The sequence below is a fragment of the Vulpes vulpes genome, chromosome 12 (assembly GCF_048418805.1).
Source record: "Vulpes vulpes isolate BD-2025 chromosome 12, VulVul3, whole genome shotgun sequence".
Classification (NCBI taxonomy): Eukaryota; Metazoa; Chordata; class Mammalia; order Carnivora; family Canidae; genus Vulpes; species Vulpes vulpes.
In genome coordinates this window covers 182714835-182727030 of record NC_132791.1, presented here as the reverse complement: position 1 = coordinate 182727030, position 12196 = coordinate 182714835, and the positions used below count along the sequence as shown (strand labels likewise).

At 37.0% G+C, this 12196-nt stretch overlaps 1 protein-coding gene across 2 annotated transcripts in view; it reads left to right on the top strand.

The window, feature by feature from the left end:
• NFATC3 (nuclear factor of activated T cells 3) overlaps nt 1-12196 on the top strand; it is a 137720-nt gene that overhangs the window by 74290 nt on the left and 51234 nt on the right. For both annotated transcript variants that reach the window (XM_026011549.2, XM_026011550.2), the window contains exons 5-6: nt 7338-7510; nt 10896-11036. In XM_026011549.2, the coding sequence (XP_025867334.1) occupies nt 7338-7510; nt 10896-11036 (314 nt within the window). The remainder of the gene's footprint in view (nt 1-7337; nt 7511-10895; nt 11037-12196) is intronic.

The window sequence follows — 12196 nt, the reverse complement described above, 5'->3', positions numbered from 1 at the left end:
TTACCTGAGTATATTACTACCTCTAACAACATAGGGACCTATTACCAAGAAAAAAAGAGGAAAGGGAAATTTATTTTTTTATTTTTTAAGATTTTATTTATTCATCACAGAGAGAGAGAGGCAGAGACACAGGCAGAAGGAGAAGCAGGCTCCATGCAGGCCTGACATGGGACTCGATCTCGGGTCTCCAGGATCACACCCCATGCTGAAGGCGGCGCTAAACCGCTGAACCAACAGGGCTGCCCGGAAAAGGAAATTTAATTTTAATTTGTCACAACTAGGTATTTGAAACTTACAGTCAGGTTTGTCACGATTGTTTCAAACTACGTTATGGATCTTTCTTAAAATGGCAGTAACATCTGTCCCAGGCTATTATTGTAATAACAGTTATATAAAATAAGATTTTGGTCTCTAGCTCTCTTCCTTTAAATTCATATTTAAATAACTTTTTGAGTAAACCGAATATACCCTTGAAGGCATAGCAATTTGTGATATAATTCTATCATTATAAAATAAGAATTTCCTTAAGAAAGAACTTATCTTGTGGTGCCTTGGTGGCTCATTCAGTTTAGTGTCCAGTTCTTGATTTAAGCTTTGGTCATGGGATCGAGCCCCACATTGGGCTCCACGCACAGTGCAGAGTTTGCTTGTCCTTTTTCCTCTGCGCATCCCCATGTACACATGCTTTCTCTAAAATTAATAAAATATTTTTAAAAAGGGGAAGAGGAAAAGAAAGAATTTATCTGGTTACCTACTTCTTTTTTCTTATTACCTACTTCTTACCAGAAAAGACAAGTTAATATAAATTGAGATAAAACCTTATTTTTATCTACTTTGTTCACATAGACAGTACGCAAGAACCCAACTCAGTTCTCTGCCTCCAGACATCCTATTTGACACATTTTCAAATAAGGTGAGGTGGTCAATGAGAACTGAATGAGAATGCATGCATGTAGACTTCTTCCCTTTTATTCTGGAATCTTACTTTTTCATTTGGCATCAAAAGCGTATGACTAAACAGTTGCAGTAGCTGCCAGGGTGAATTTAAAACAGTTTTGAATAGAGAATCCAGAAATGGCCCCTCAACTCTATGGTCAACTAATACATTCGACAAAGCAGGAAAGACTATCCACTGGAAAAAAAGACAGTCCCTTCAATAAATGATGCTGGGAAAATTGGACAGCCACATGCAAAAGAATGAAACTAGATCATTCTCTTACGCCATACACAAAGATAAACTCAAAATGGATGAAAGATCTAAATGTGAGACAAGAATCCATCAAACTCCTAGAGGAGAACACAGGCAACACTCTTTTTGAACTCGGCCACAGCAACTTCTTGCAAGATACATCTATGAAGGCAAGGGAAACAAAAGCAAAAATGAATTATGGGACTTCATCAGGATAAAAAGCTTCTGCCCAGCAAAAGAAACAGTCAACAAAACTAAAAGACAACCTACAGAATGGGAGAAGATATTTGCAAATGACCTATCAGATGAAGGGCTAATATCCAAGATCTATAAAGAATTTATTAAACTCAACAGCAAAGAAACAAACAATCCAATCATGAAATGGGCAAAAGACATGAAGAGAAATCTCACAGAGGAAGACATAGACATGGCCAACAAGCACATGGGAAAATGCTTCTCATCACTAGCCATCAGGGAAATACAAATCAAAACCACAATGAGATACCAGCTCACACCAGTGAGAATGGTGAAAATTAACAAGACAGTAAACAACAAATGTTGGAGAGGATGTGGAGAGAGGGGAACCCTCTTGCACTGTTGGTGGGAATGTGAACTGGTACAGCCACTCTGGAAAACTGTGTGGAGGTTCCTCAAAGAGTTAAAAATAGAGCTGCCCTACGACCCAGCAATTGCACTGCTGGGGATTTACCTCAAAGATACAGATGCACTGAAACGCCAGGACATCTGCACCCCAATGTTTATAGCAGCAACCTCCCCAATAGCCAAACTGTGGAAGGAGCCTCAGTGTCCATCGACAGATGAATGGATAAAGAAGCTGTGGTCTATGTATACAATGGAATATTCCTCAGCCATTAGAAATGACAAATACCCACCATTTGCATCGATGTGGATGGAACTGGAGGGTATTATGCTGAGTGAAATAAGTCAATTGGAGAAGGACAAACATTATATGGTCTCATTCATTTGGGGAATATAAAAAATTGTGAAAGGGAATAAAGGGGAAAGGAGTGAAAATATCAGTGAGGATGACAGAACATGAGAGACTCCTAACTCTGGGAAACGAACAAGGGGTAGTGGAAAGCGAGGTGGGTGGGGGGACGGGGGGACTGGGTGACGGGCACTGAGGGGGGCACTTGACAGGATGAGCACCTGGGTATGCTATATGTTGGGAAATTGAACTCCAATCAAAAAAAGAAAGAAAGAAACAACAGGTGTCTAATAAAAGTATCTTGAATCTAAAAATAAAAATAAAACAGTTTTGAACCATCTTTTTCTAAGAACTCATAAAACTGATCCCTACAAGATAGTTTACAGGCCATGTTTCCACATTCATTCTTCTGGATATTACAGGCACTAGACTTGAATCTAGTTAAATAGAAAGTTACCAGAAGCTTCTTATCTTTTAACTTTGAAGGATTAAGAAATATATGAATAACTTTACACCAAAAAAAAAAAAATATATGAATAACTTCATAATCTGAAAAAACAGTATTAAAGTACTGTCTCTTAGGTTAGTCACATATACCTACCCACAGAAACTTTTCAAGTTAAAGGGGAAAAGCTGGGGCAGCCCAGGTGGCTCAGCGGTTTAGCACCTGCCTTTGGCCCAGGGTGTGATCCTGGAGTCCCGGGATTGAGTCCTTTCTCGGGCTCCCTGCGTGGAGCCTGCTTCTCCCTCTGCCTGTGTCTGCCTCTCTCTCTCTCTCTGTGTCTCTCATGAATAAATAAATAAAATCTTAAAAATAAATAAATAAAGGGGAAAAGCCGGTATTTCCTGATAACATGATAGATTTTGCTTTACCCGACAAGGAGAGACCTATAAAAACTTTATCACATTTATTTTTTTGCCTTGGCTTCCAGAAGTTCACAGTCAAGTTCAGTTATAATAATTCTAGTAATTTGTATAACCCTAGATTTGGAATATATTTCCTGTTCCTTCTATTTAAATTTTTTTCTATTTTTCCTTGACCTTATTTGTATTTATATTGTAAAATCCGTCATCCTTTCTAAAAATAATGTATAAATCAATAAATTAAAGAAGAGAGTGTGGGTACCTGGGTGATTGAGTTGGCTGAGCATTTGCCTTGGGCTTGGGTCATGATCCCAAGGCCCTGGGATGGAGTCCCATATCAGTCTCCCTGCTTAGCAGAGTGTCTGCTTCTCCTTCTGCCCTTCCCCCCTGCTCATGATCTCTTTCTCAAATAAAATTAAAAAAAAAAATTAAAAGAGTATAGAAGTTTCTAAAATTTTCAAGAAATTGGAAAAGCTTCACATATCAAATAAGTAGCTAGGAGGGGTGCCTTGGTGACTCAGTTGGTTAAGCATCTAACTCTTGTTTTCGCTCAGTTCATGTTCTTGGTTGTGAGATTGAGGCCTGTGTCAAGCTCCATGCTCAGTGGGGTGTCTGCTTGAGATTCTCTTTCCCTCTCCCTCTGCCCCGCTCTCCTCTTATTTGCTTGCAGGCTCTTTCCCTCTTTCTCTCTGTCAAATAAATAAATCTTTTTTTTTTTTCAAATAAATAAATCTTAAAAACAAAATAAAACAGAAGAACCAACTTGGAAGCTACCCAAACCTAAGGAAACTCTTCCATGTATCTTAGATAATAGAGTAGCTAATGATGAATGAGCCTTTTTTATGTAACAACTAATTATAAGGATAAGCTACAGTTACTGAATGTAGTGTAGTGTCACATAATGGTAAATAAAAAATTTATGAATGATAGATAAGACCATTGTTCAAAATAATTTATGCATAAGTGAGTTATAGGTATGTATTCAATGACTCTGTTCTCTAAAAGCAGTAAGATGGGAGAAGGTTGGTAGATAGTCCTCTTTGTTTTGCCTGTTGTCTCAAAGGCATGGTCATGTCAATACTATCTTGGATGTATAAGACCCTTTATTTAAGACCATTATACTAACCCATTGCTGTAAGCCACCCTACAAGGTACTTTAAATATAGGATGCCAGTAATCATTGCCTTATCCTATTTGTAACTCCTTGTTTTTAAAACTAGATGCATATGGATATGGCAGCTTTGTACTCTGATCTAAAATATAGTTATACTTGGGAGGTGCCTCGGTAGCTCAGATAGTTTTAAGCCTCCAACTTTTGATTTCTGCTCAGGTGATCTCAGGGTGGGGAGATCAAACCCCATGTCGGGCTACACCCTAAGCAGAGTCTTCTCTCATCAGTCTCCCTCTACACCCTCTCCCTGCTTGTGCTGCTCTCTCTCAAAAGAAAAAAAGAAAAACTTAATAAAAACCCTGATATAAATAAAATATAGTCATACTTTTAAACAGAATTAATAGTTTTTATTTCTCTGTATATTTCTTACCCAAAGTTTTAAGATTGTCATTTTTCATATTCTTATTCCAAACTTCCGAACCTTCTTCTAGATACTTAGGTCTCTGATAAACTACCTTCCCAGGGGTCATGAGTGGCTCAGTCAGTAGAGCATGTGACTCTTGATCTCTTGATTTCAGGGTTCTGAATTTGAGCCCCGTGATGAGGATAAAGTTTACAATGAATGAATGAACAAATAAATAAATAAAACTTCCCTCAAAACTCAATACAATGGATGATCTCTGGTATTTCCCCTTAAAGACTCATGTTGGCATATTAACATGAATAATCACTACCTGATATAATTTGATCAGTACTGCTTTGATCTAATGTACAAGGTTTGGGTGCCTGGGTGGCTCAGTAGTTGAACCTCTGCCTTTGGCTCAGCTAGTGATCCCAGGGTCCTGGGATCGAGTTCTGCATCAGGCTACTCAGAGGGAGCCTGCTTCTCCCTCTGCCTATTTCTCTGCTTCTCTCTCTGTGTCTCTCATGAATAAATAAATAAAACCTTTAAGAAGAAATAAAATGCAGACGTTTAATATTAAATATAATTCATTATCCATAAATGGCAAATATTTACTTTCAAAAGTGTTTCCTTTTTTGGAAATTTCTTCTCCTTTGTCTTTCTGAAAATGAAAATATTCATCCTTTTGGAATTCTTTCTTGTGCTTTACTGGTTTTTACCTTGATTACCTAGTTCTATAACACATACTGTCCTCATAGCAACTGTGCAGCCTCCAGGCAGTGAACACTAGAGTTGGGACTGTTGGTAGATAAAGCAAAAGAATGAAAAGGAATACCGTAAGAGAGAGTAAACTTTAACTAGAATATTGATTATTGGGATGCCTGCGTGGCTCAGCGGTTGAGGGTCTGCCTTTGGCTCAGGGCATGACTCTGGAGTCCAGGGATCAAGTCCCACATTGGGCCTCTGTGTAGAGTCTGCTTCTCCCTGTGCCTGTGTCTCTGCCTCTCTCTCTTTGCGTCTCTCATGAATAAATAAAATCTTATTTTTTTTTTAATAAATAAAATCTTAAAAAAAATGTTTATTAGTTATCCTTTTTCATTCTTTCAATATGTAACTACAAACATATATTGTAGATATGTTGTTTCTTACCCTGTGTGTGTCAAGCAGCCAGCCATACAAGTCATAAATTTGGAAGATAATGAAATATTAGATCTTAAATGTCAAAAGTTTAATTTTTTTTTTAAGATTTTATTTATTCATGAGAGACACACACACACACAGAGGCAGAGACACAGGCAGAGGGAGAAGCAGGCTCCGTGCAGGGAGCCTGATGTGGGACTCGATCCCGGACTCCGGGATCATGCCCTGAGCTGAAGGAAGCCACCAAACTGCTGAGCCACCCAGGGATCCCCTCAAAACTTTAATCTTATATGTGCATACTTTAGAAATGAAATAATCTTAGTCTGATGGATTGTTTTGACTAGCTAACGTCTCCAGAAAAGTCTAAATATCCTATTAAGTGACTGATTGGTAGTCCTACAAATGAATCTTTTCTGCCCTGGTTACTTATATAAAATTAAACGGTCTTTTTTAAAAAACAACAACAACAACAACAAAAAACGGTCTTTTTAGTGGTGCCTGGGTGGCTCGGTCAATTAAGTGTCTGTCTTCTGCTCAGGTCATGATCCCAGGGTCCTGAGATTGAGCCCCATATTGGGCTCCCTGCTCAGCCCTTTCCCTTTGCCTTTGTACCTGTCCCCCCTACCTGGTGCTCTTGCGCTCCTTTTCTCTCAAATAAATAAGTAAAAATTTAAAAAAACAAACAGCCTTTTTACTTTGTATTTCACTTAACCTAGTTCTGTAAAGCAAGCCACTCTAATATCTAATGGCCCAACATAATAACTGTTCTGGGCACCAGGGTGGCTGAATCAGTTAAGTGTCTGCCTTCAGCTTTGGCCATGATCCTGAGGTCCTAGAATTGGGCCCCACATCGGGCTTCTTGTTTGGCGGGGAGCTTGTTTCTCCCTCTGCCTGCTGCTCCCTCTGCTTGTACTCTCTCTCTTTCTGTCAAATAAAGTCTTTTAAAAATAAATAAATGAGGTTTACTTTATTAAAAAAAAACCCACAAAGTAATAACTGTTCAATGTTTTCCTGATTCTTATGATTGGCTGGACTCAGTTGGTCCATTCATGTGGTGTCGGCTGGGATTACTCCTGCTCCCGAATCCAGCTTGCTAGTTGGGACTTCATGGTGGCTCAGGGCTCCAAGAGAGCAAAAGTGGAAGTTGTGAGGCTTAAGTGTTGGCTTCATAATTTACACTGCATCAGTTAGTTAGTTACATTGTTTGTCAAAGCAAATCATAAGGCAAGCTTTCAAGGAGAAGGTACATAGGTACTCTACCTCTTAATAAGAGAAGCAGTATTCAGGTACAGGAATGAGGAGGAATTATTAACAGCCATCTTTTTGGACAGTCTACCACACTTACTATTAAACATTTGTCATTCAAAACACTTATAATCTAAAACAAAAAAACTTTTAATCTCAAAATAGGAGAAAATGCAATCATGTCTTTTCTTTTTTTTTTTTTTTTTTAATGGTCTCCATGCCCGACACAGGGCTTAAACCCATGACCCAGAGTGTAAGACCTGAGCTAAGATCAAGAGTTGGATGCTTAACCAACTGAGCCACCCAGGCCCCATACATCTTTCTTTTTTGACCTGATTTTAGGTAGTGATAGTTCTATGCCAAGTTGACCTGAGTTGTTGAGGACCACTAAATATCAGTAAGCAAGCAAATAAAATTTGTATATTTTTCTCCCTAGTATTGACTGTGCAGGTATTTTGAAACTCCGCAATTCAGATATAGAACTTCGAAAAGGAGAAACTGATATTGGCAGAAAGAATACAAGAGTACGTCTCGTGTTTCGTGTGCACATCCCACAGCCCAATGGAAAAGTCCTTTCTCTGCAGACAGCTTCGATACCTGTTGAGTGCTGTAAGTGAGCTTGTGGTGATGTTTTCAGATTTTGTTTATAATAGGCCATTTTCTGTTTTGCATATAATGTAATATTTGGATCACAAGTATAAACTGAGGCACAGAGACTAGATAGCTGATGTGATTTTCTTATATGAAAATAAGCTATGTGTTTAGGTGGGAGGAGTACTGATCTTGGATTTATAAAATGGGTTCTCATGACAATTTGACCATAGGTAGCTGTGGGACTATAAACAACTTCTCTTGACCACAGTTTTCTTATCTGTAAATATCTGTAAATGAGGTAGTTGGGCTTGATGACAACTAAGGACCAACTGAAACTATAGTTCTTGGGCAGCCAAGGTAGCTCAGTGGTTTAGCCCTGCCTTCAGTCCGGGGTGTGATCCTGGAGACCCGGGATCAAGTCCCACATCGGGCTCCCTGTATGGAGCCTGCTTCTCCCTCTGCCTGTGTCTCTGCCTCTCTCTGTGTGTCTCTCATAAATAAATAAAATCTTAAAAAAAAGAAACTATAGTTCTCATATTAAGTATCCTTTGGTCACCTTTGTTTCGTTAAAATGTGAGCCTTCTTGTTAGAATATGCCTATCTCTGTAAACTGACTCCTCAGCTAAAGACTTAAAGGATTTTATTTTTTGGTTGGTTGGTTGGTTTTATCATTAATCTACTCAAAAGATCAGATTGAGAAAGTGAATGCTTTTCCCCCTGATTTACAAAGTCAGGAAATGAGAACAGGCCCTAGAACCTGGTCCCCGCTCAAGCCTGGAGAACTATGGACCTCTGGCAGGTTAGCTGTTAGGACTGAAATTTTGAGACTGCTGTTCAGATGTTTAGGGCATAGTCTTAGAAGTGTTCTAATCTCATGTCTTAATTTTGTGTAGGAGGAAACAGGCACAAGTATCTGACGTACTCATTCAATCTTATTTGCTTCTTGGTGACAGAGCTGTGCCTAGAACATAGGTTTTCTTAGTGCTCTTTCAGTTATATCATTTTATTTCTGTCAAACACATGTATTAATATGAGGCCAAACCTACTATATTACCTTTCTGTGCTTCTTTTGCTGTTTGTTGGACTATTAATTTATTATTTCCCACTTGACCGTGGGTATCACTGAGCAAATCCATGGTAATAGAATTAACTGTAAAAGCAGTTTTGTATTAATTTTTAATAAACAATACAGACACGTGCTACAAAATTGAAAAAGAATATAGAGTGGAAAGCAAATTACCAAGTTAACTATTTCCCCTTCTTGGAAGCAGCTGTCATTACCAATGTTTTTTTTGTTTTTGTTTTTTTAATTTTTTTTTTTACCAATGTTTTTATTATCATGCCAGACTATTCTATGCCTACATAAACATATATGTCTCTTTTTTAGCAAAGTTAATTTAAATAATTTAAGTTCATAGAGTAATTTGAATTTTTGAGATGAAGTTATTCTAAAATTATTTTCTTTTTTCTTTTCTTTTCTTTTATTTTTTTTTTAATTTTTATTTATTTATGATAGTCACACAGAGAGAGAGAGAGAGGCAGAGACATAGGCAGAGGGAGAAGCAGGCTCCATGCACCAGGAGCCCGACGTGGGATTCGATCCTGGGTCTCCAGGATTGCGCCCTGGGCCTAAGGCAGGCGCTAAACCACTGCGCCACCCAGGGTTCCCTTTCTTTTAGTTTATTAAATTAATATGTGACTGTTGAGAATATAAAAATGCAGAGTGGTACAAAGTAGTATGAAAATCTTTTTGTAATATCACTAATCTCACAGAGTCACTATTAACCTTTCTTTGGACTTTGTTTTTTTGTCTTTACATATATATGTATGTATGTGTATATATATGTGTGTGTGTGTGTGTGTGTGTGTGTGTATATCTATATCTATATATATATATATATATAAAATTTAGTTGAGCTTACCTGCTTTTTATGACTGCCATTTGTTGAACACATTTTTGCTGTTACTTTGAATGCTGTCATGGTGGCTAGTTTCCATCATAAATATCTAAAACTTGAATTAGTCTGCTTCTTAGGCCACTCAGTGCTTGTTTTCATGCCCCTTCTCTGTGAGCCATTTTCTGAGATCTAGATTAGTGCTCAGTACTTTCTAAGTGGTAGTTGATCATAAGTCCCAGACCTATCTCCTAAGAAAAGGGTCTGTTTTAACATTCTCTTTGAATGGGGCAGTGATCCCAATTCACATACATTTTGTGGCTTGGTATAAATATTTGGGACAGGGAAGAGCCATAGTGAACTGCGAATGTGTGCTTCCTAAAGGCATTCAAGTTTAAATTTCTTTAAAATATGTTCTAGCCAAACAAAACATAAGCTGACCTTCAAAGCCACCAATTTTCCACCCACGAAGTAGAACTAAAAGTAGACCTGTTTTCCAGCTGTGAAGAAGAGTGCATAATCCACACTTTGTTTTGCTTGTTTTGATCCAGAGAGAAACCTAATTAGGCCTTGGGCAAGAAGAAACCCTTAGTGAACCTAAGCAATCATAAGAAGTATAATCTGTAGCTTAAAGCTCAGTTAAAAAAAAAGAAAAGTAAGAAAGAAAAAAAAGAAAACCCAGAAATAGGATCTCCACAAAATATAACAACTTGAAATCAGTCAATATGAGAGAAATGTAAAAATATATATATATATGAGAGAAAGGTGACCAAGGTCACTTTATAAAAGTTGAAATTTAAAGAATGACCCCAAGGCATTAAGAAAAATTATGTTCTCATACTTTGGGAAGGAAGAGTGTAGTACACTGTAGTACAAATGTAGAAACATTTACTTCCATTTTTAAAAATTCAGGATGTAAAAAAAATAAATAAATAAAAAATAAAAATAAATAAAAATAAAATAAAATAAAATAAAATAAATAAAAATTCAGGATGTACTTCAGTTACTTAGCAAATTGCCCAAAATGGAATCCTGTTGTCTCACGGTGGTGATGTAGATATTTTCTTGATGAAAGAGCTAATTCGCATTTGTCCTTTAGAAACTTGTCTTCTTTTAATTGTATGAAATATAATTATATGTTTGAATTAATTTGCTTTAGATTTATCAATTTTAACAGTTGTAGAAAAGAAATGTATTGAAGATGGAAGCTAAAGGGAGAAAAGTAGTGAAATTAGTGTTTTGGAGTCAATATGAAGTTGCAGGCATTGATTAATTTTTCTCTTTTGGTTTCTTTACAGTTGTGAGAAAATTATTTAGAAATCACACAAGTCTAATAAATCTGTTTTGTTTTCTAAATAATAGTGGATATTGCTACCATTATCTCAAACATTTAAAGCCCAAAGTTTGCTTCTCTTTATTTTTATTGTATAGTTTGAATTTGTCATTCATGTATGAAAGATTGTAAACTAATATTTTATCTCTTCTCAACTCTTAAAAAAAAACAGCTCAGCGATCTGCTCAAGAACTTCCTCATATTGAGAAGTACAGTATCAACAGTTGTTCTGTAAATGGAGGTCATGAAATGATTGTGACTGGATCTAATTTTCTTCCAGAATCCAAAATCATTTTTCTTGAAAAAGGACAAGGTAAATAAGATTTGAGTTGATTGACCTCAAAATAAGGGGCAGAGGGGATAAAATGAATTACTCAGTTGTTTCATTAACATTAATCACAAAATAGTTTTCCTAAAGCTACAGACATCATTTACACAGATTTTTTTTTGTAAGCCATACATTTCTTAAATTTTTATCTAAATGTTGAATTCTCATTAAAGATGTCTCAAAGCTAGATGAACCCCCCAGTATTTCTACTACTATATATACATATATTCAAGAGAATTGCCAATATGTTGCATAGAAACTTAAATATAAATACTTATAAGAATGTTAGTCATCATAGCCAAAATAGATGAACAACCCAAATAATCATCAACTGTTACATGGATAAACAAATTGGGATCTATCCATACAGTGGGATATTTAGCCATAAAAAAACAATAAAGTACTGATACATAACACAACATGAATGAACCTTGAGAACATGGTAAGTGAAAGGGATCAGCATACAGTGTCCAAAATCAGCATTCTGTAGAGGCAGAAATTGTATTAGCGATTGCCTCAAGTTGGAGGGAGGTGTCAGTGGGGAGTGACTGTTAATTGGCATGGGGTTTCTGGAATTAGTGATGGTGATTGTACAGCTCTGTGAACATACTAAAGAACTTCTCAATTGTTTACTTTAAAAGGGTGAATTTTGGGATCCCTGGGTGGCGCAGCGGTTTGGCGCCTGCCTTTGGCCCAGGGCGCGATTTTGGAGACCCGGGATCGAGTCCCACGTCGGGCTCCCGGTGCATGGAGCCTGCTTCTCCCTCTGCCTGTGTCTCTGCCTCTCTCTCTCTCTGACTATCATGAATAAAAAAAAAAAAAAAAAAAAAATTAAAAGGGTGAATTTTATGTATTTTATGCATAACTATATAAATTATTATATCTTCAATTTTGGAAATGTAGAAGAATCCTGTGACTATCAGGATGTTTGATTTAGCCCTTTTGAACATATTTAAAACATTTTCTATCAAGCTCCTGGAGGACAAAAAGTAAAAAAAAAACAAACAAACAGTGCTTCCCCCATTTCACACAGTGTCCTACCTAGGACCCTGTAGGGTGTTGGAGGTGTACCAACAAAACAAAACATTTTTCCATCAATTATTCCTTCTCAGTTTTTTAAGCATTTTTTTTTGCATTTTAAAAAT